Source organism: Pyxicephalus adspersus, chromosome 7, assembly GCF_032062135.1.
Source record: "Pyxicephalus adspersus chromosome 7, UCB_Pads_2.0, whole genome shotgun sequence".
In the NCBI taxonomy this organism is placed as follows: Eukaryota; Metazoa; Chordata; class Amphibia; order Anura; family Pyxicephalidae; genus Pyxicephalus; species Pyxicephalus adspersus.
The window spans coordinates 10,012,849-10,037,612 of NC_092864.1; the positions used below are offsets into that span (position 1 = coordinate 10,012,849).

The 24,764-nt window shown below is 39.5% G+C and overlaps 1 protein-coding gene across 1 annotated transcript in view; it reads right to left on the reverse strand.

Moving 5' to 3' along the window:
* Positions 1–12,717, reverse strand: part of AXIN1 (axin 1) — a gene marked incomplete in the record, with an annotated part of 37,573 nt that extends 24,856 nt beyond the window's left edge. The window contains 2 exon segments of the mRNA XM_072417417.1: positions 6,420–7,388; positions 12,503–12,717. Of these exon segments, the coding sequence (XP_072273518.1) occupies positions 6,420–7,297 (878 nt within the window).
* Positions 12,718–24,764: the final 12,047 nt, after the last annotated feature.

A 24,764-nucleotide genomic window follows, 5' to 3' on the forward strand; every position in this document is an offset into this window, starting at 1 on the left:
GTCCATCGTCTGACGTTCGCTCGGACAATGAGAGCTGTACACACGCAAGATTCTCGTCTGATATCGGCCCTGAATGAGAACCATTGAAAGTGTGTACGTAACTTTAGAGTCTTCAGCAGAAGATTTCACTTCAATGTAGCAGAATTATTAATTAAATTCACAGTTAAAAATCCTACATAGAATTTTTTTTTTTTTTTTTTTGCCACAAGAGTAACATTTTTTTTTTTTTGAGAACAGACTGTTAAAGAGGGAGCAACTCAATGGATATCGTGTAGTGTTGTCACCTTAAAATATTATATGCAAACCCATCTGTAGAGATTGAGCTTCTCATCACTGATCTGGTCTCATCTTTATCATGCAGAAAATAGAAAGAGACATGGATTTGTTTGTTCTAGCTGATATACTTCACTGTTATATGGGTGGTGCTGCCCTGCTGAAACAAGACATAGAAATAAATGCCTTAAGTACCAATAGCATTTATTTTGCATGAGAAGTGTCATTAAAGCCAGGTTTAGAGTTTATTTTTCAGTTGTTAGAAGGTTGAAATTTGGTTGCCCTATTTTTAATTGCCAAGGCTTGAAAGATCTAGGTTGGCTTTCCAGGCGATGATGGATTCAGATAAAGACCTTGATTAATAAAAAAACTTGCAAACAGAACCTTTTGGCCTCTCAGCTGTTTTATGTTTCCATGCACATTTTTAGTAACTGATAAACTGTGCTGCATCAATGTTTGCAACCTGCAGCTGCTTATAATCACAGCAATGTATGGATAGGGAAGAGGAACAGAAATGTGATCCTTGGCACCTCTTCAACACACAGCCAATGCATGGAAGATATTGCTTGGTATGTACTAGGGCTGCTCAATTCTGGTTCTCGAGGGCTTTTTAGTTCTCTTCAAAGGCCATTAATTAAGGCTGCCCATACACAAGCAAATATCTACATGACAAAGACAGGTGTGGAGATGAGTGTCCTCATATGACTTAAAAAAATTGAGGTGCCCCTCCCATTCTAATACAAATTTTATCTCAACCAAAAATCTTACATATAACACATTTTATGTAATTATGCATTAACAGCAATTTTTGTTCTTCTGACCCCTCCTGTAATTAGTTCAATTACCCGTTGATCCTGCCAGTAGATACATTACTTGTCTATTTCTTTTACCAAGACAAGCTGTACAGCAATGGGGTAATTACAGAAGATGGAAAATAAAAAATATAACACCGACATATATACGTATGTGGTTTAAGCTTTTTTTCCCCCCAAATGGCTTTTAGGTTTGCATCAATAGTATCCGTTTGAGATTTTTTAGAATACACTTATAAAAATAACAATAATACACTGACCTGGTATTTGGTAAAGCAGACCACAAATATTTATTTTAAATAAAAGGGTAGAAAACCTTTTTTTATAAAGTAAAAGTGTATTTTTTTTTTTGGTGCGGGGAAAAAAAAAAAAAGGTGCAGAAGCGCCCCTGTCTTGATTGTCGGGGGGAATGGGAGCGCAGAGCCTGATGGGATACCTACGTCACGCATTCCGGGAGGCTCTGGCTGCTCCTAGTGCGTATGCCAGATCTTGGACATGTGCAGGAGCCTTTTATTAAGGACCCATATACAATTCCATGGTACACTGATGTGTGTGAAGTACATCCATTTCAACACAAAAAAAAGGTGCACCAACCCTTTCTAACCCAAGCCACATACTGCACTGTGCTGCAATGCATGTCTACTAACTCAAAAAAATTAAGAGCAATTATATCACACCAGAGCAATGCAATAGCGTGAATAAACATTGTATTGAAGACATTGTATGCAACAAGACAAATGAAGGGAATCTAAAAACAGGTGTCCCAAAAGATTATCAAATCAGCATCCATTCATATACAGTTGCAAATACAGAACACACAAGAAAGGAAGGATTCCTTGTGAGTTGGAAATGAGTCATTTAGCATTTAAACAAACTGCAGTGATTTGCATACTCCTAGCAAACACAGTATAGGTAAAAACAAAACCTAAATTACCATTTTACAGACAATTAGCAGCCAATTCATTAGAGAGGGTAAAAAGCAATAAATAAAACTGAAGAAAAAACAACCAGTGTCTTATACAAAGATGAAGGCAGCAGGCTGTAACAAGTTAGAATGATATCATAGAGCCCAGTAAATGCTGGCACGGTAATTCATTAGTCAACTAATATTGTTAATTGACAAGTCTCCTAAAAATCATAGCCAGATGTTCCCTTTTCTGCAGAAGCAGGTCACAAATCAATAGAAGATGCAATAAACGCAAGCCTTAAAATGTATTTAGTACAAAACGAACTCCAAAACCATCCTAGCCTGTTTTAGGCAACCCTTGAACACAAAATTCATGTTACAGACAACTTGCTAATAACGCCAATATTGGTACAAGCGAGAGCAGGGGTCGGCAAACTCTGGCATTTAGACCAGATACGGCCTAGCCGGTAGTTCGTTCCAGCCTAACGGCCCCTGGCGGATCCAGCCTAATGTCAGCCGGCAATCCGCGGGTTGACAGACATATCTGCCAGGGGGTGTTAGGAACTACCGTAGCATCCTCCTTGTGTTGCTCCCCTATTTACTGTGGCTGGCGTTGATACTTCCGCCGCTGCGGTAAATAGGGAAAGCTCCCTGAAGGGAAATCCGTTTCCTCTGCAATGCATACGGTGGAGAGGGACTTCACTTCAGGGGGTGTTCCCTGTTGGTGGGCGGAGCCATCAGGGCGGGACTCAGAGCCCGGCTTAGTGTGCTCCCGTCCACCCCATCCCATCTACCATTCCACCCCATCTGCCATTCCTCACTTTAACTGATCCAAATACGTTTTTGAAAATAGGGTAACATCTGCAACAAGGCTTGGAGGATCCATTTATTTTATAATTTTTTTATAGCCATAATTCAAAGTAAACCTAGAATGCATACAAATTTTGAAGAATATTGTAACCTTAAAATAGGCCCTCATTCATCTTTATAACCATGGTTATTGGGGAGGGATTAATCTTCAAATTTAATTAGCTCTTTTCCCCAATTACTTTCTATTGCAACATAATCTTGGCGACCTGCCAGTCTTCTAACAAATACACAGTTGCTAGAACTCGTCTTTGTAGGTTGTTGAAAATAATTACTGTACACTACAAGCAGCTGAAGGGGTCACTGATGGATTGTTGTAATGGCTTGATATGTAAACGCTTTAATGTCTAAAGGTTGGGCACAGGTGCATTTTAAAGCCCTTCTACAATAAACTTAACAGAGGAGAAAGATGGCTTCTATCTCCACTCTTATTAGCCAATGTTCCACTTTTGATCTGTGAATCTTCAATATATTTTGCAATGCCCTGGAAGATCCAACTGTTAAAAGGATGAAGAAGTGTGGGTGTGACGTTACAGATTTCCAGACCCACGTAAAGGATGCCCAATTGTGTTAATGTCATAGCCCTGAAGAAATACTACTCTGGCGGAATTAGAATAGCAATGCCTGACTATACCTAAGCCAGTGTTCTCCCCAGACCCTTTTAGCAGGGCGCACCACCCGGCTGTTTTTTGGTGGTTATTGAAGAGTTAGGTCACAATACAGGGGCTGCCATCCACCTACACTTTCTTCCCATCCAGCTTAAAAAAATGCCTGGGTTTAACACTGCTAAGCTTTCAAACCATAAAGAATAACCAATAACGAGAACAAATATTGCAGCTTACAAGTTTGCACGCAGCAAGTAAATAACTGCTGATCTGGCCAGAAATGCCTAGTCCGTGATACACTTTGCAAGACAAACTGGAAGCATAAACAAGGATATCTTTCTACTGTAAACTACAAACATCCACCCCCTTCAAAATGTAAATTAACATAGGCAGTCACGCTAGCCTGGGTGAAAAACCAAGGCTCCCCGTATGGATGAAGTGGAGAAGTGAATGTAACCTCTCTAGAACAGGAATTGCACGATTACCAGGTGAAATTTAAAAGAGTTTTTCCTTGACTAAGGCTACGTACACACATCACATGATTTTTGTTCGATAATTGTCTCAGGGCTGATATTGATCGAGAAACTGGCATGCGTACAGCGCTCGTCATTCGTGGATCTGATACACGACGATAGATTGTAATCAAAGAGAAGGGGAGAGAGCGCAGCGGGGTGCCGCTCCATCATTCCCCCACCCCCTCCCTTCTCATGGAGCAGAACAGTGATGTATGTACAGCGCTTGTTCTTGCATTTTTCAGTCTTTTTGTTGTTGGAAAACATTGTGAAAGATCCTTTACAACGATATTTATCGCACTTGTGTACGCAGCCTAAGAGATGCTAAACTGTAAAAAATTTGGGGACTTTCAGTCGTAAAAGTTTCAGTTGTAAAAGTTTAAAACTACAAAAAAAAGTTTTAAAATAAATTTTTCAAAAGCTAACAAAAATAATAAAAACTAATAGCCATTTTGCTGGTAGAAATTGGTATAAATCCCTACAGCAGGGTTCTCCCCAGGTCCTTTTAGCTGGGTGCACCACCCGGCACTTTTCAGCAACCACCCGGCTGTTTTTGGGTGGTTACCAAAGAGTTTGGTCACAATAAAGGGGCTGCCACCCACCTACAATTTCTTCCCACCCAGCTTAAAAAAATTGCTGGGTTGAGCACTGCCTATAGTATGTACTAACATTTAGAAATGAGAAAGATATAACTATATTTTACATACTGCCAAGATTGTTCTAAATGCAAATCATTTTGGAAAGGCTGAAGAGGTCCCTATGAAATCCTTAGTGCAGATTAAACAATGAGTCATGTAATGTAATGCTCCCTGCAGTCTGTGTGCAGATGGTTTACATTTTGTCATTAATAATGCACAGCAAGCAGGGAATAATAAAAGAGGTGATTGAATTAGTGTGCACCTGTTACATCTTATGAGTACACTTCATTTTGCGGCTGTCATTTTACTGATTGAATAGTTCGAAAAAATCTACCAAAGAATAAACCTAAAGAATATAGAATGAGGCATCCAATAGATCTGTATATTTATATTTTATTTAAGGTAAAGCTGAGCTTCAGAAGTTTGAGATAGTTTTGAGTGTTTTTAATTTCTGGCAGGGTAAACCTTAAATGTATCTAATAAAAACAAAACACCCTTTTCATGGACTCCTACCAATTTTGCAATCAGTTTGAACGCCTGCAGCAGAGGCGAAGTGCAGTCGGCGTACACTCCTGGCATTTTGAATATGCTGAGAATAGAGCTGTGTGCCAGGGCAATGATCTTACAATAGAGCTGTGTGCCAGGGCAATGATCTTACATCAGCTGCCGGCCAGCAATTGAAAACGACCTGCAGAAAATTCAGAAAATTATCCAGCAAAAAAGGCAGCAACGGAGATAAAATGGACAGATCTGGTATGATAGAGAAGTCTAAATCTTGTGATAGTCATGCTGAATGCAATATAATTGATGTGATATTGAAGTGTGGTGCAACTACCGTTCTGTATTAATATTGGAGAAAAAAAAAAAAAAAAGACCTGTATTCATCTTTCATTACTCAAAAGGCAAAACAAATGCTCAATGACAACTAGAGAAACATATTATGGCCTTGAAATAAACCATTGCTTCCACTAGGTTCTCCCAAGTCTAAATAATTGGCTTCCCCTGCAATCACCAGCCCACATGGAACCCAAACGCGACAGGAAAAAACAACTCCTAGTCAGACTGGGTCAGAATACCCTGTAGACAATGGATAAATATTCCAGAGTTCCTCAATCTTTACATTTTTTAAGTTTGCTTTAAAGTATACGTGTCATGAGAAAAAAAAACAAAAGCGAATGTTTTCTGAAAATAAGACTGGTCAGCCTATGTGTCTTCCATACTTCTATTTAGCAAATCCTGCATACAAAACCTCAGGATCAGAGCCCTACTATCGCTACGCTTCAGACACTAAGGCTACATACACACGTCAGATGATACTCGCCCCATTATTGTTTCAAGACTAGTATCAGACGTGAATCGGACGTGGTGTGTACAGTGGCCATCTGGATCCTTCATGGATCAGTACTGGCAGATCCACAAACAACGTTAATGCAAGTGAAGGGGAGAGAGAGCAGCGGGGTGCCGCTCCCTTGTTCCACCCCCTCCCCTATCCTTAGAGCAGAATGGTGCTGTATGTACAACGCTCGTTCTGGCATCTTTCAGTCTTGTCGTTGGAAAGGATCCTTCACGATCCAAATGTCTAACTTGTTTAAGTAGCTCTAAAGTGGTCACTCCTTCAATCATGTGACAGTGTTTGCATCTAACAATTGGCTGTCAGACCTTAGCACCGTCACCAAAGAAGAAACCACATGTCCCACCCGGATGCACCAGATATTGTTGCTGGAAGGAACATTACGGGAGTACGATCAAGGTAATATGCAACAACTCAAAAGCAACAGTAAATATCCAACCAATCTCACACATACCTAAACTCTCTTCCATCGCTCAGACGTCTAGGTGGTGCTGGGCAATGTGACGCAGCTTCCAAAATAAGTTTTTGATTAATTCTGTTGGAAGAAACCGACTCTCTTTCACAGTCATCATCCACCGCTTGGTCACACTTCCATTCCTCATCTTCATTAAGAGTTGGCAAATATCCAGCAGGACCTTTCCCCGTTCCAGAACCCGAGCTATGGTCACTGCAAATTTTAGGACTTTCCCCACCTAATGTAGTATATTCTAAATAGATATCCGATTTAAGGAACACTGGGTAGGTATTGTCCTCCATCATGGACTGGATTTCCATCTGGGCCTGGTCAAACATGTCAGGTTCAATCTGCTGCCTTAGCACACAATCTTTAATAAAACTCTTTGTTGCTGGTTTGATCTGTCGGGAGACAATCGCATTATTGTCTAGAATGTATTTTTTATAAATTGCTTTGGCCAGTTTGAGCCTTTTTTCCACCTTGGAGTCACTAGGCTCCAGCTTCCGAAAGCCACTGCACGCAAACCAAAAATCGAGCAAATCCCCACAATTCTCTTGTTGCAAAAAAGTTCTGAACAAGTTAATCCCATCTTGGTCATCCAACAAAGAATGCAAAGATTCGGCCCATTTTAAATATGGTGGAGTAGGTGAAGCGCTGCCTTCGGGTTCATAGCCCAAATCGAGGTCAGAACGCCTCGGCGTCGCTGTTGAAGTCTCATTTTTGATCCCATCAGTTTTTGCAGTGCAGTAACTGTGGATGAACGGCCTTGGATCTCCTGTGACCAGTTCTCCTTCCTCCCCGGGTACCGGGGGCCTTGGTGCATCTTCAGTAAAGCTTCCCCCTAGATCCAAAGGGAAACCTTTCCCTTGGACACTCATCTTGACGGCGTTTGACTAAAAAGTTGTAAGTAAGGTATGTATTCAAAATCTGTTCATTCCGAGACAAAGGTCCCTGTGAAACATCTGCCACCTGTAAAATAAGAACAAAAATATATTTAGTAACAGCACAAATGAGAGAGAGGGAGAAAAAAAAGATAAAAACGGAATGAGGGGAGGAGAAAAGAGAAAAACAAAATGCCTAGATGCTATTCAAATCTACAGCTTTAACTGTGCCTTTAAATACAGAAATAAACCCCGCTCACTTTGCCTCTAGGAAACTGCAACGCTAAGTCTTTCATCTAAAAATAATTTGTGGCTGGTCACTGGGACCATCAAACACAACCAACTCGCTGTTCTCGCAAACTAATAAAACAAGCAATACTTAGAGCCTCAGCATGGGAATGAAAGATGAGAGCAGTAATAAACACTTCTTACAACTAAATATGGAAAGTCACAGAACACCAGAAATGATGAATCAAACTACAAGACCAGTCTGATCACCATTCATGATAATTGGTTAGTGAAGGGATTAAGACAAGATCAGTAGCAAACAAACAAATATGAAACATTTATAGCATCAATAAAGCCTTGCTCAGCAAGCTGGAAAATATTGCTGACTATCGTTCTACAAAAAAAGATCTCTCCGTTCTCTGTCAAAATAAATCTCTGAAGCTGTAACTTGCTACAAAAGCAATATATCTGCTAAAGTACACCAACCAACACATTTTTCTATCTTGGATAGGAATATTGAATAGGTAAAACCCATTAGTCCTATCGTTGTCCCATTTAAGAACCCCCTAACACTTCCTCTCCTGAATAGAGGAAATTTCCCCAAAGTGATGTAACTTATAATTTTCCACACAGAGGAACTAGGTAAAATTTTGTTTTCTTCATATAAATTTGTTCACATATTGATAGATGAACAGACTTGTTTGCTGACAAAAAAAATCCATGCAAACATCTTTGTTGCTGGAATTAAAAAATGCCAAACAAATCTCAATTTTGCTTCTAGTTTTTGCTCAACCTTGTAGCTTCATTTAAATTGTGAGATTTTGTGTAGAGTAACCTCCCCCCCCCCATTAGCTTTGATAACGATTCAGCCCATATAATCACAAATACAGCAGGTGAAAAACAATAGCAACATATTTCTGGAAAACGTCCTCATCTACTTTAATGGTCAATGTTTAAGACCATCAAGGCTTGGAATAATAGATATAATTTGGAGTCTAATACCTTAAAAACTTTATCCATCATAAAGATAAATCATTTGAACTGATAAAATCTGCCTAAAAAGCCACCTGTAGAGAATGCCCATTTCAACCAGGAAAAAAAAAATTGATATCTCCTTTTGTTTATCGGGTGCCAGCAATTTTTTTCCACCTGGCACAATTCAAACATAGCTCTAGCGTTGTACAAAAAAAATCAGTTTGTTCAGCAATCCCAGTTTATCCAAGCTCCACCTATTTAGGTTGCTTTATTGGTGAAGGACAGGTGCAAGAAATTCAATTTGTAAAGTGAACCTGTCAGGATAGGATATGCAAGCTACCATGACTGGTACAAATTCCAGGTAAGCCTTTCCCCAGATAAAATTATAGAAAGGGGTTCCATGAAGACCTGAAAGTTATTTCAATGGTTCCTGCATGTTATAAAGAATGAGAAAGGCCGATCTAGCTAGTTACAAATCGGGATCCAACCATACACCAATCAAGGTGGATTAGTCTCAAATACAACAAATTTAATTCTATTCACTGAATGAAGCAAAACCAGTATCAGGACCTACCCCATAGGTTGCACCTTTAAGTACTGGTCACTGAATGGTGATTCCATACTTATGGATCTCCAAACTGACATTTCTCCAACAGAAAACCAATTGGACTACAACATATTACACACAAAGATTCCTGTATATACATTTGCATGTGATGGCAATCTAGACTAAACAAATACACAATATCATAGTGTTATAAAACATGATTGCATGCATATCTCTGGAAAAACAAAGGAAACATCAGACAGGTTCCATATTTTGTAACCCTTTCCCACAACGCTTTATTACTAAACAGGATTTTTATAGCGCCAACATATTATGCAGCGCTGTACATTAATTAGGGGTTGCAAAAGACAGACTAATACAGGCAAGTGACAGTAGGAGGAGAGGACCCTGCCCCGAAGAGCTTACAATCTAGGAGGTGAGGGAAGTAACACACAATAGGAGGGGGGATAATATGTATTGGTGGGAAGTAATGATGGTTTCAAAAGACAGAAAAAGATGGCTAGGTAAGTTTGAACAAATGGGTTTTGAGGGCTCTTTTAAATGAGAAGAAAGTAGGAGCAAGCCCCATTCCAGAGACCTTTTCCCATTCTCCATCCCCTGAGTACTTTAAAAACAAACTCACAAAACGGCCAAGCAATGCTCTGATCACTATCTCACAATCCCAGGCTGTACTTCTTATTTATTTAAATAATCAATTTATTTTCTGACCTTAAATTAAAAAGGTTAAAGCAACCAAAACGACAGTCATCGCAAGCAAAAAATAAAGTGCTAGGAATAAACAAAGGCAGCCAACATGACAGCAAAAATCACATCCCGACATAACTAAAGAAACAGAAATGACCACAGGATTGCCAACAAATTAGATCCATATAAACATTTTCAATCAGGTTAACCACACAACACCAAAATGAAACAAATCTCTAGCAACAGCTAACTATTCAGTCATAAAAATTACATTTATGGGGACCTAGCAATGCTGGTTGGGTTACAATGTGAGACGGGTACAATGAATGTGGATTTTATGAAATGCAACAAACACAAATTTCAAGAGGAATTCAGCAACAATCAGCTTTAGCGTAATTATAAAGAGATTGCAGAAACTAGGAAAAATAAAAGGTTATTTCTATGCCGAAAAAAAAGGGAAAACTTCCATTGTATTATTATTAAACAGGATTTATATAGCGCCAACATATTACACAGGGATGTACATTAAATAGGGGTTACAAATGACAGACAGTGACACAGTAGGAGGAGAGGACCCTGACCTGAAGAGCTTACAATCTAGGAATAATCTTCCATATTATTCAGACCTTGCTTCCTACAGACCATAGAAAATTATCCTTTAAATTGTCATCTCTATCACTACTTCTATAAAGAATACTTTATTTTTACAATGAGAATTCATCTGGTCAATCTGACTACTTGATGGAAGTGTTTAAATAAAAAATATTTATAGAGCAAGCATAGTAAACTGGAAATACAATTTCCCTAAATAACTAATTAATGGATGGTTGCATGAAGCAACCTGATAAGCATTTATTGGGAGCTCATTATAGGTAAAACATGCAATCAATTAAGTGGTCAGGACATCCTCGTTATGTATAAATGATAGGGGGAAGGGGAGGAATATCAAAGTACAATTATAAAAATAAAGGGTAATAAAGTGATTTGGGTGCAATGAGATGACCACCAAGACAAATATAAAATCATTGAACTAAACCGGGGCTGAAAACATTGCTTTTCTTTCCAGATTTACTTTTTGCTTGCTGTTGATTAGGTTATGCCAATGGATAAGAAATCATATCAATAAAAGATAAAAACACGCACAACGCGTAAGGAAGGTCTGTTATAAATGACGATAAGTGCAACCTGCCTAATAGGGGTTCTTACAAGTGGAAAGAATTATAAAATAGTATTTTTAATGAATGCTGACCACAACTTTTAACGTTATGGCTAGCTGATAAAAAGTAAACTAAGAGGTCATTGTAAATACTCCACATAGAATGTAACGAATGGCAACCTGAGATTATTATTAAACAGGACTTATATAGCACCAGCATATTACGCAGAGCTGTACAACAAATAGGGGTTACAAATGACAGATACAGACAGACACAGAAGAGGACCCTGCCCCGAAGAGCTTACAATCTAATAGGTGGGGGAATTAACACACAATAGGAGATTGCAATATCAATATTTCCTAATCAGGGTTCCTCCAGAGGTTGCTAGGTTTCCTAAATTTTTGATTCCAGCTCAGTTTAGGTGACACCAATGATCTTTTTGACAATCTATAGGGATGGCATTTTCCCCACTGACCAGCATGCTAATGTATGATATATATTCAGGGTTCCCTGGAGACCTGAAAGTTATTTGAAGGGTTCCCCTATGTTTAAAAGGTCAGGAAACACAAGTTTAGAGATTACTATGATCTCGGGGGTTCCGCCATAAGGCTACGTACACACGTGCAATGGTTCTCAGCCAATATCGGACGGGAATCTGGCGTGTGTACAGCACTTGTCGTCCCATCGTACGGGCGATCGTAAATGAAGTGAAGGGGGAGAGAGCACAGTGGGGTGGCGCTCTGTAGTTCTCCCGTCTCCATAGAGCAGAACGATGCTGTATGTTCAAGGCTTGGAAAGGATCAGGAAAGATCCAATGACAATTATTGCATGTGTGTATGTAGCCTAAGTCTCAGCTGGGGTCATGGGATGGGAGCGCTGCTTAGTCAACAGAGGGCCTGAATCACATGACCTGTAGATTGCTAATTCTAAACAAACTCCATGTTATTCCTAATTTACTGTTCTATCATCCAGCATTTGGCTACACATCATTGCAATGGCAATGCAAACAATCTTTGCAGGGCTGCTGCTAGTCTCCAAGTGTCACCCCATGACAGGAAGCACCTTATTGGCAGGATCATTTCTATAAAGTATGCATATTGCGTATTTTAGAAGGCTGATCTGCAACTTTGGAAATGGTATCTCCATGGTAACACTACCTAAATGTGTATTATGGGCCAATGATTGGACGGCTTGACAACAAAATGCAATAGGAATATGAATATTTCTGGTCACTTGATTATAAAGATAAATAAATACCCCAAGCTGGGGGAAGAATTTCCCTAGAATTATTAACAGGAAATACAATAAATGATATAATGACACAATATAATAAGCTTTAAGGATTTGGGGCCCCAGAGGAAAAGCAAAGGGTCCCCCATACTGGGATAGGAATTTAGCATTTGCAGGCTGGTGGGGACCCGCACAGATGTCAGCCAATGGGGCCCCTGACACACAAGGCCTGGGACGTGCAGAGGTATCTCAGCCCCCCCTAGACCAATCATAGCTCAGGGATCTCAGGCCTACCTCAGCCTGCAAAGTTTCCTCCCCAGATTGACCCCCCTCGGCTCCCGGCGCCTCGTTCTCTCTCACCTAGGAAACACCCCGGCTCTCCTTCCCGGGATTCCGCGCCGGGCCCGCCGCCTCCTCCGCCGCTCCTGCGCCACCCATCAAGCTTCCAGCAGCTACAACCGCTGGTCCGGCAGACAGTGCCAATAACAAAGCCAGCGCGGCTGCGTGCCAGCCATGCCCCGGCGAGCGCCTCTCGGTGTATGCGAGGGAGAGTGCGTGTGACTGTGTGTGAGAGAACTGCCCGTACGTGCGCGTCACCTCACAACTTCTGCGTCGGCGGGAGCGAGCTTCTCCTACTGAGGGGGGCGGAGTGAAGCGGCTACAACTAAGGGAAAAGCGCGCGCACAGTCTCGAGAGCTTCCCGCCACGCGGGAACGCGTATTGCTTTGCCTGATTGGAAACCTTCACTGTAATAATAATATTAATAATGTAGTAATAATAATTAATATCAAGTATTATATACATTTTCTGATACAAAAAATTACAGTACAGAACATGCTACTCTATAATATATATATATATATATATATGTGTGTGTGTGTGTGTGTAATTTAGCCAAATCCCCAAAATGGCCAATTTCTGAGGTAAAAATATGTTAAAAATTATAATTTTACTAATTTCCACCTCCAATTCTTTATTTGCAAGGAGAATTCTTTTTTGTAGAGATTTTCCCTCACTTTCTTGGGGACACCTATGAAGTAACCACAGGAATGCTGATGGCAATAAAACACCAACATTAAAAAAAAAAAAATTAAAGATTTACGCTGGGTTCTAAATCAATCCTAATTTTTTTACAAAATGATCGTCAATTTTTTTTTGCTACCTCTGGAAAAATTTCTAAAAATCTAGGCCTTCCTCATGCTCCTGGGGCGCATCGTACAGCGCATGTACTTCATATGCACAGAGCATGCGTTCTACTTAGCAAGCTAGGCCCCATTTTTAGTTTTTGCTCCCCTAAGCTAGCTAGCTTGTGCTGCCCCTCATCAACTAATTACAGCCTTTAGTGCTGATAGACACAAAATACTCCATGGATGCCGTTTCATGAGTGTGAAAGAGAGCGAAAAGAGAGCGGGAGAGAGGAGCGAGAAAGAGAGGAGCAAGAGATTGGGAGAGGGGAGCGTGATAGAGGACTGAGCGAGGGAGAAGGGAGCGAGAGAGTAAAGCTAGGTACACATTTCCAAAAATTTTCGTTAGAAAACGAACAATTACGTCCAATCAACGATTATGCACGAATATATTTAAACGATCGTATTGTGCACAATTCTGTACATGCTGTAACGATACAATCGTTCAAATATAACCCATCAATAGTGTACACATGCTTGATACAATCGTTTGAACGATGCAGGGAGTGACATGTAAAGGAGACGTGTATTGCAGAAAGATGCACAGAGAACTGAACGACCGTACACACGATAGATAGATAGCGAACGATCATCGGTCAATCAGATCCACCGTGACGGTCGTTCATTTCCAACGACAATCCTTGTTCGTCGGCGTCGTTGGTCACCTTTTTTGTTTTCGGCGGATCAGTCGTTCGTTTCCAACTATAATTATTGGAAGTGTGTACGCAGCTTAAAGCGTTGTACACACGTTCGATTTTTGTTGTTGGAAAGAATCTTTCACGATCCTCTCCAACAACAAAATACTGAACCATACATGAATGAGTGCGTCATCCTGCTCTATGGAGAGGGAGGGGGGAGAATGATGGAGCAGCACCCTACTGTGCTCTCTCCCCATACCTTTCATTAAGATTGCTCATTATTTGTGGATCGGCCAGGACGGATCCATGAGCAACGTCGGACGAGCGCTGTACACATGTCAGATTCTGGTCTGATATCTTGTCTGATATTAGCCACAGAATCATCTGTGTGCAGGAGATTAAGGTAGAGGAGAGAGAGAAGTATAGGGGAGAGAGAGAGGGGTGAATAGAGAGAAAAAAGAGGACATACAAGGGGAGGGAGGGAATAGTAAGGGATAGGGGAGAGAGAAGTAGAGGGGGAGTGAATAGAATGAGGGGGGAAAGAAGAGGAGTGAAAGGGCAGAGTAAGTGGGAGAGAAGGAATGGTAAGGCTACGTACACACGTGCAATAATTATCATTGGAAACGAACGTTTAATGACCGATCGGCCGATAATCGTTAACAAAAAAAGTGAAAAACAAAGACGAACGAGGAATGTGGCTGGAAATGAATGACGGTCCCGGCGGATCTGATTGGGCGACGAACGTTTGCTATCTATTGTGTGTAGGGTCGTTCAGTGATCGTGGATTGTTCTGTGATACACTTTCTCCTGTACATGTCACTTCCTGCACGGTTGAAACGATCGTATCTAGCATGTGTACATTATTAGTGGATTATAGTTGAACGATCGTATCGTTTCAGTATGTACAGAATTGTGCACAATATGATCCTTCAAAATAATCGTGAATAATCTTTGATCGGTCGTTAATTGTTTGTGTTCTAACGACAATTATTGCACGTGTGTACCTAGCCTAAGGGATGGGGGAGAGAGGGATAGATAAATGGGGGGGAGAGAATGGGTGAATAGAGAGAATGAGGGGGGGAAAGAAGGGGACATACAAGGGGAGGGAAGGAATAGTAAGGGATAGGGGAGAGAGAAGTAGAGGGGTGTGAATAGAGAGAATGAGGGGGAGAAAAAAGTAAGGGATAGGGGCGAGGGAAGTAGAGGGGGTGAATAGAGAGAATGTGGGGGGGAAAGAAGGGGACATACAAGGGAGATAGAGGGAGGGAATGTTAAGGAATAGGGGAGATGGAGAGAGGAAAAAAAAAGTAGGGGAGAGAAGAAGAGGTGAAAGAACAGGTGGAGGGCAAAAAAAGGGACAGAGAGGGAAGAGGGAGAGAGAAGAAAAAGAGAAGTGAGGAAGAAAGAGTGAAGAGAGGGAAGGAGGGAAAGTGAGACAAGACAGAGAGATGAAGAGGGGAGAGAAAGAGCATGGAAGGCAGAGAGGGGAAGAAAGGAGGAATGATGGAGAGAGGAGAGAGAGAAAAGGAGGGGACATGTTGAGAGAGAAAGTAGAAAGCTGGAGTAAGTGGGGAGAGAGAGGTGGGGGGGAGAGGGAGTCAATGAGGAGTAGGAGAGGTAGTAGGGAGAGCGCCTCTCTGTGTATGGGATAGAGTGCCCATGACTGTGTGGGAGAGCTGCCCATGACTGTGTGAGAGAGCTGCCCATATGTGCTCATCACCCCACAAGCTTGCGGTTTCCCCTCTCATGCAATAGTCTTAACCTATTCTGTCTGCATTAGTTTTCATTTTGTATTCAGCATTACCCTCTCTATGTAAACTATTTCTTCCCCAAGCACATTTGAGGTCCAACCTGGATGACAACCAAAATTCTCTCCATAGATACAGTAGCCACCCAAGATCAGAAAGCGTGTAACTCGGAAGGTAACCAGGTGCAAGTCAGGAAAAAAAGAAAACAATTGCAGCCACCTCAATAAAGGATGGCTATGCTGCAATTATTAAAATGTTGTATATGGGTTTACATATACAGCTTAATACTCTAGGTTAAAGGTGGGATTTGGTGAATTTTAAATTAACATCATGCCAATTAGACTCAGTAATAGTCACTGTGACGATTCCAAACCTTGCCAGAAAAGTTATACATAAAGCTCTCAATTGTTACTGGAAGCAGACTATCCTTGTGTTTGTTTTAAAATCATCCATCGCTTAATATATAATTCTTCTTTTGTTGTTGTTTAAATTAAAAAAAAAAATCTCCTGCGTCACTTTGTTGCAGATTTATACCTTTTTCTGCTCAGAATAAATAGCTGTTTGTTCCACCATGTCCTTAGATAATCAGCCCGTACACTTTTTATGCTGCAGTGTCTACATCCTTTAGAAGTAATGAACTCATGGTAACTATCCCACCAAAAATGCAAATGCTATTGTAAAGGTTGCCTAAAATTTGCCTTGCATCCTAGCACAGTCTGGGATAATCAGTGAGCCATTCACCAAGCAGAAAATAACATGTCTGTGGGCTTTCTGTATACCATCCATGGATGGAGGTTGCCATATTGCATTTTTAAAAAAGTTTTTAAGATATTACAATGGATGGAGAATAAAATAGAAAGATCATTAAAAAAAATATGCTAGTGTAGAAAGTGTATAGGTTATAATTTTACATATTGATTTTTCATATCCCATATATAAAGGGTTGGCTAACCTATGAAAAATAATTAGATAATGAAAAAATATATTTTTTTTCTAACTTTATTTTACATTTTTTAGGGAGAACCCTTTCGTTGTTATCGCTGTGGAAGCAATGACCCAATGGGAAACACGCAGCCTCCTGGGATAGACATGGGGGCTTTCCTGGAATGTAAAAAAGTGGCGATCCCATGCACGCGCATCACCTAATCTCGCGCCTGCCCAGTGCAAAATTGGGTAACCTGAAGAAGAACCAAATGGAAAACAAAAGAAGATGATGGCACCTGCTGTCCAGTCCATGCCTGAGAGAAGGAAGACAGGACTGCGCAGGAGCTATTGGAGTTGGTTTGCCGAGGGATCATAAGGTAAAGGTTTAAAGGGAAAATAAAATGATTACAGAAATGACTTAGCACCAAATGCACCTTAAACATATATTTTCAGAGTGGGTATGGTGAGCAGCAGAATGAATTTTAATGAAGAGTAAAAAAAGACGTTTTAAGAATTCGCAATACCAATTCATTAGTCACTGGAGATTGGGTAAACTTCACCTAATCAAGGAGCTGCCTTAAAACTTCTTTGCATTTTTTCCACAAACATAATTTTCACTTGGAAATACAAATAATGGTTTGCTTTTTTTTTTTTTTGATTAAAGCAGTAATAAAGTCTATCACCGGGCAAAATCTGGCTCATGCACACCTCTCCCTCCTACCTTGTCTCACCCTTTCCAGGTGTCTTTAAAAGTTATTTACCTTGTGGGTAATTACCTGTCACTCCTCTTCTGAATCTCTACAAAACCCCAACACTGTCCTTATCACACAAGAAGCCCTTTTACTCACCTAAATCTGCCTTCATGTGATGATCCTGTCCTTTGTCTTCTGTCTTTTATTTACAGGAGATGGGTCCTTCTTCGGTTGTCTATGGCATTGGCAAACACGTCCTATTGGCTTTATTGCAGCACGGTCCTCTTAAGATCCATAAGAGGAGCAGTAACCTCAACTTAAACAGAACTGTCAGGTGTAGGTAAGTAAAACATCCTTCATGGTAACAAAAAAACAACTACATGCTGCATGGATTAAAGGGGGTAAAAGGTGGGCTAGAGTGGTGGGGTTAAAATTTTCCCTACCAGGAATAAATTTAAAAAGCCACCACTGCTGAAATCTTTATAAAGAATTCTCTTTGTCTGGATTTAAATCTAATCTTTTGTTTTCAGTCACACACTTAAAGCAAACATTGGGATGACCGTGGGGCAAGTTGCGTGATGAACACCTGAGCTGAATATTCATTCTGGGTCAAAAGAAGAGGATCACAACACTAACCAGGCAAGCTGTATAATTTAGAACTAGGTCAGTTTACATCATCTCTCAATGAAAGACCAGCTTTAGGATAGATTATTTTATTTTCTATGTAAAAAAATATCTACAATTGTGTTTATGTAGATAAAAAGTATTATATTTTGTCCCAATTACACCTAAATTATGATTCGGGTGCAAAGCAATGCACAGTTATTTACAAGCTGTTTTTTTTTTAAATTTTGCAAATTTTTTTTAAATGTGATGTTACAAACTTTGTAGCGGCAAGTCTTAGCAGTCAAAATGAATTGCCTGTAGGTGTACAGATAGTAGTTGAGGTTATAGGCTTGAGGGTAAAGATGCTAATATTTGCCCAGAATTGTGCTTTAAACTAAGGACTTGAATACATAAGCATTTGTTTTGCATCTGAAATGCCTTTCTTCCCATACAAGTCAATAAAAATGCAAATAGCAACTCATAGCATCTTAAAACAGCTCACAGCAAATCACAAGTAACTTTAGGCAACTGATAATTAACTCATAATTTAATCATAGGGGAGTCAAAGCAACTCAGAAGCAGGTGAAAGAAGCACAATGCCAAGCCAATTATCCCTGAGATCATCTCACTTGCTTTTGAGTGTGAATGTATAGCACATTTTTATAAAAAGGAAGCATCAAAGTCCAGTGACCAGGTGAGTCAGTTTACACAGCACAGGTTCTCTTTAATTTCTAGAATCTAGACCACTTGCAATAAAAGTTGCTCAGAAATTAAACAGCAGCACTTTTGGAACACAAACACTAAAAATTGTTTTTGTTTTTTTTTTGCATTTATTTTTGCTTCTATTGACAAATACATTTATGGCTTTTCTAAGTAGCATTTTTAATTGACTTCCTAGAAACCGAGGATGTGTCAGAACTGGAAGAGTTGGCATCGCAGCTGGTCTACGGTATATACAGTAAAGCATGTTTTAGTCTTTTTTATCATGTGTGGGAGTATTTTTATAATAGATCAAAGGCCCAGTCACCTGGCAATTCCCACATCTTTATTCCCCCGCAGGTGGTTTAAAGCATCATAAAACAAAACAAAAAAAAAAGACGCAGACACTGTCCAAAATATGAGTCACTTGCACTCCTATAAAACTTGTCAGGTTTCTTTTTTTTTATTTAGTACGTGACTTTTTTAAGTGCCCCCACCCTGATGACCCAAGCTTCGGTCTTTATGTGACACCACTAGGGCAATAGTCCAGCGATTCGTAGAAGTTTGCCAATAATACACAACTTTACAGTCATAGTTAGCTATTACTGGATGCTCATAATGTAAGATACAAAACTAAGCCAAAGTTTTCTTCACTATAAAACAAACTTTGTTTTAAAGTGTATCTAAAGCTGATTTTGCATAATGTGATCAAGGGTTGGAAGCCCCATTCAGTTTTTATTGCTGTCTATGCCTCAGTGGGGACATTCATCCTCTCTTAAAGTGGAACCACTTTTAAGAATCCATAATCAGGTAGGTCAATATTGCAAAAAGGGACTGGTGATGTCCCTTCAGAAATAATGTTTCTTACCTGCCTGATCACTCCAGGTATCTTTCAAAAAACCTGAGCTGTACATGCACGGCTTAGCTTTGGTTGACAGGATACCCAGCAATCCCAGCTCCCCCTATGCATGCTAGGAATAAATAAACTTTGGCGCACAAGCATTTGTGCCAATCGAGATGGCTAAAGATAGCGGCACCTTTCGACAGGTAAATATGGGGGGAAAGGGGTCCAGAACTTTCTGATAGCAGTACTGGATATTATCACCTTCAATGCAGGACCACCAGTCCTGCATTGACGGTGAAGATTAATATTATTATTATTATTATTATTATTAATAATAATAATAATAATAATAATAAACAGGATTTATATAGTGCCAACATAGTGCACAGCACTGTGTTGCACTTGGGCCACAAGAGAAATAGAGAGTTCCAGTTGTTGGGGTAGCAGGGATATGCTAAATAAAAACTTCTTTTTAATATTATCCTAGGCAAAAACTAGCACATAACTGTGAAGTAAAGAGGGAACCTGACTACAAAGTTATGTTTCTTCTTTGTTTTCCGGGAAGCCAAGCTTTAAGGGTAAGGTGATATAACATATCTACAAATGCCATCACACAGTTTCAATCATTTACATTACATTAGGTGCAAAAGCTTCTACCATAATGCTCTTGAACTGCATGCACAATAAATGTTTCAGTTGTGGTCTGAAGTGTTCTATCACCTGATGATTTATTTTAACTCTTGTGGGATCTATTGGTGGAATACAAGATTTGAGTTCCCGGGTCTTTATACTTTATGAGGTGTTCCTACTCTCCTCGTTGAGCTTTTACATGTATGTTTTACTGGGAAGAATGTAGAAAGAGCTGGAACACACAGGCAGAAGCACCTGAAAATTCCAGGGCAAGGAATGGGGATATTTTTCCGGTATATTTCACTTCTAAAGTATCCAAAACATAAAAAACACAAGAGGGCGATTCAGCCAACCTGGTTCTACCTACAACTTAAGTATTATTATTGACAAGCTTTAAGCTATGAGCTATTTTGCCTGAGACGAATGGTTGTGCTGGTCTTGAGCAAAAGTGTGACATATGTACAGTAGTCACCTAATGTTGTTTATCGATACCTCACAGTCACAATCTATCAATGACATTTGGGAGTCAAGAGAGGAGAACCACTCACTCCTCCTTGCACCTCCAAAGAATAGAAGACCAGTTTCATCATGATCTTTTTAAGCAATGAAAATCCAACATGCCCTACTTTTTAATTTTTTTCATCATATCGTGTAAACCAGCAGTCTGAGCTCTTTCCTGTCGTAAGTCCCTTTAATTTCCATCTGCATTTAGGATTTAAAGGGGCTTTCCACTTTAAAAATACTGTATAAAGCTCATTGAACTACACAAAAGGACAGTCCAATTCTGCCATATACACAAGAAGGTTAAAAAAGATGATCTCTAACGCTCTGGTTGCTGTTGTGGGCAACACCACACTTTTTTTTAATTCCTCAACTCCTTCGATATCTGATTGTTGGCCATACAACAAGTGAGCTCACTTCTAACACAATACATAATTGGATTGGGTGTACGTGAGGAAAGGGTTGAGAAACTGTGTTCAGCATTATCAGCGCAGTAAATTTAAAATAATCTTATCATGCTGAGTGCTAACATCAAACAGAATTAAAGAACAAAGATCATAAGGCAAGTTCTTTTATGAGGATATGAAAAACAGCTTGGAAGGTTTGTGCCGTGACTGTACAAGCATACCGCAGAGGAAACACAGGCCAAGGGAAAGAAAGAGACTGGTTTCAGGAATGGGAATTTCAATAATATGCAATGCTATGGTCAGGGCGGCCTGACACAGAATTTTCTGTATAGAAACCTAATTGCATCTGGTGCACCAGTGATGAATTAAAAGTAGCCGACAATGCGATGAAAATGTACAAGTGACTGCAAGCTGTGGTAATGATCCACCTTTGTGGTGGGTCTGGTCGCTGCCTGGGCTTGTAATGAATAAACATACAAAGGGCACGCTAGTGTTTTATAATTGATAAAGTTTATTTGCTGTTGAGCAATTTAGAGAGATTTAAGCTCACATAGAGATATGTACCTTAACGGAAACCTATGAAGGGAAAATGCCAAACTGTCATCTGAAAATACCATATTCCTGGCAGTCTTGCTTATGTACTTTTCAAGTCACTGACTTGAACAGGCAAATTAAGAGTTAGAAATTCCAAGAGTTCTGTACAAGACTTCTGTACCAGGCCCTGATCAAATTGAATTGCTTGAATCAGGCAATGCTGGCACTTTTAGACATGGGGGGGAGCAAAGTTTTTGATGGAAGTTTTGCGCATAGTTCCAAAACTTGCCTGCCATTTGAGCCAATAGGAATGTGAATTTTGCAGAACTTTGAAATAACATCAAGGGCCAACATTACTCCCAAGTAGAAGTGGAACCTTGAAAAAAATTTGTCTGTTTGTCACCACACCAAAAATTGATGGAATATCCAAAATGTTACAGTTGTCACCAAAACAGCAGGTTGAAACCTTTATATGGGGGACAGTTGTTCTGGGGTTGTTCTGAAGACACATGATGTTTTCAAGTGTTGGGACTAATACATTTTAAATTGAAACCCCAATGCTTCAACATATGTGTGTTGCAGCCCACTGCAAAGCATGGTAACACACTACCATGCAATGGGGTGCACTGCATCTGATAAAATAGTGTTGTATTGGCAGCCACACACATGTCCACATATTACCACAGTGTTTCTCAACCAGGGTTCCTCCAGAGGTTTCTGGGGGTTTCTGGAGCAATAGGCAATTTGTGCCTCTCAGGTCAGTTTAAGTGTCACAATGATGCTCTATTTGGTTATCTGTAAGGGTGGCATTCATCCCAATGGTCAGTAATGTAAGAGGCATTCTTCCCATTGACCACCACATTATTATACTGTGAGGTGTGGATATTATGAAAGGGGTTCCTTGAAGATCTGAAAGTTATTTAAAGGGTTCCCAATGTCAAAGAGGTTGAGAACGGTGACATTAACACACAGCACAGGTGTGAAGGAGCCTCCAAGATAACTTTTCTTTGCATCTAACAAGGGTTCTTTACCTGGGAAAATGTTGTGCTGGTTCTAGCAGACAGAAAGAGATAAGGAAGGTATTTATTTACCATTCTAAAGCAAGCAGGGCCACACTTCATAAGGCCTTTAACCTTCCTGAGATTACAGATTCTGAGAATACTTCTCATCGATTTTGTTTATTAATAATGGCTGAACTGAATGGACAAACGTCTTTTTTTTTCCACCATAGCTATGGCATAATGAAGCCAGTTTTGTAAGTTAAACGTATATTATTTATATGATTTGCAATGTAGGTTTACAGCCCGTTGCCTTTCTTTCATCTATTTTTTATATGCCCAGTTGCTTTTCTTGTCTCTGTAGCTGCAGGCAATGACAGGTTTTTCTACAGCCCATAGAAGCTCTTTTCTTCTTTAGAAATTCTTTGGTACTTATGAAAGGGAGTTTAAAATCACTTTCACACTGAAGGTGGATGCGGTTGGACATTTAATGAGGGTTGTTTACACACAGGGCTGCATTGAAATTCATGTAACCTTAACAATTTCCTCAAATGACTGTACGGAATACACAATCTGTAAGCACACAGAATACTTAAAGCTTTCTGTAGGGCTAGGTTAGGCCCTCCAATACCAGGAATAGGTAGGCAGTCTGTAATTAGCTTTAAGCCTGCAAGTGCAAGAATGACCTACACTTGGGAAATAAATCATAAACATGTATAATAAAAACCGTTTTCAATTAGCATTTGACATCGGCTGAATCCTTTAGGAGAGCTGCTTGCGTAGACGGCAGGCTGCACGAAGAACATAACTTTCTATTTTATGCAATCAATTGTTGCTTAACAACTGGGAAGGCACTAAATTGGCATGTGGCTAGCTCAGATAGAGATAATGATGGCAGCTGGACATCTATAATCTGTTGCATTGTTTTTCTGTGCTAACAGAGAAGAAAATTATCTTTTATGATGTTGCTTCCTGATAAAAGACAGTTCTTTGGCTCAGATTCACAGCAGCTTAAAATGAATACATAAGCAGGCAAATATGAAGTATTTTTCATACAATTATGACACATTTTGCTTTAGCTGCGACCTGGGTAGTGACCTCAAAGTATGCCCTTTCTGCAAAGGATAAATAGAAAATAAATAGACAGCTGATTGACTTTAAAAAGGAACGCATGTTCTACCCTTAACCCTAGCAGAGTCCTACAACTTTAAAGGTTCATTTATGATGCTCCAAAACTGTTTAGATCATTCTCAGACCTCATCAATGACAGCACCACATCCCTCAGGTAAAACATCCAAAAATCAATACAATTTCAATAGTAGAAAATTACCAAATTTTATTCACATTAAAACTTATATAAATAATTTCTCAAAATATCCATAATAAAGATATCCACTTCAAGCAAGAGTAATACAACATCACAAGCTCCATTTATAAAACAGGGAATTTGACACTTCCTCAAACATTCCCTGGTGGGAATTAATTGCTGCCATTAAAACACATAGATGAAAGATTAAGGGAATGTTTAAGGGAATGTCAGATTCCCTGTTTTATAAATATATATGATTCTGCCATTTTAAATGAGGAATCAAATAAAAAGCAGGGAGTTCAGTGGCACATAAGATCAATACGTTAAAACATTTAAAACATTTAAAAAAAAACTAAAACAGAATTATTCAAGTGCATAGGCACTTTCTGTCTTGTGTTTATGCTTGAACCATAGGTTTATTTGAGAATTGTGTGTTCCTATTAAGGGATATAAAGATTCCTTATGGTAATCACCCTGAAGAATCAGGTTTTTCCTGTGAAACGTGTCAGGAGTTTATGAACATCAATAATATCATCTATGTTGTTTCTGGATTTATGAACCTATATCCTTAAAACTATGTATCTTGTTTGACTTTATCCTGAATTTTTTTATTGATGTTCAACTTTGCTTATGCACTTGAATAATTCTGTTTGTTCTTAAAAAGTTTTGAGAAATAAATGTTTTGATGTTCTAACTGATTTACATTATGTTCCACTAAACGGGCTTTGGACGAGCCATAGGTTTCTCTGGTTCCTCTTTTAAAATGGATATTTCATGTTTACAGGGAGATTGCAACCCTAGAGGTATTCTTATATCTCATTTAACATATATGATTCTGCATATATAATTCACATGGACACAAACGAACAAAAATCATCAGTTGCTGCATTGTTTAAAGTATATTCTTC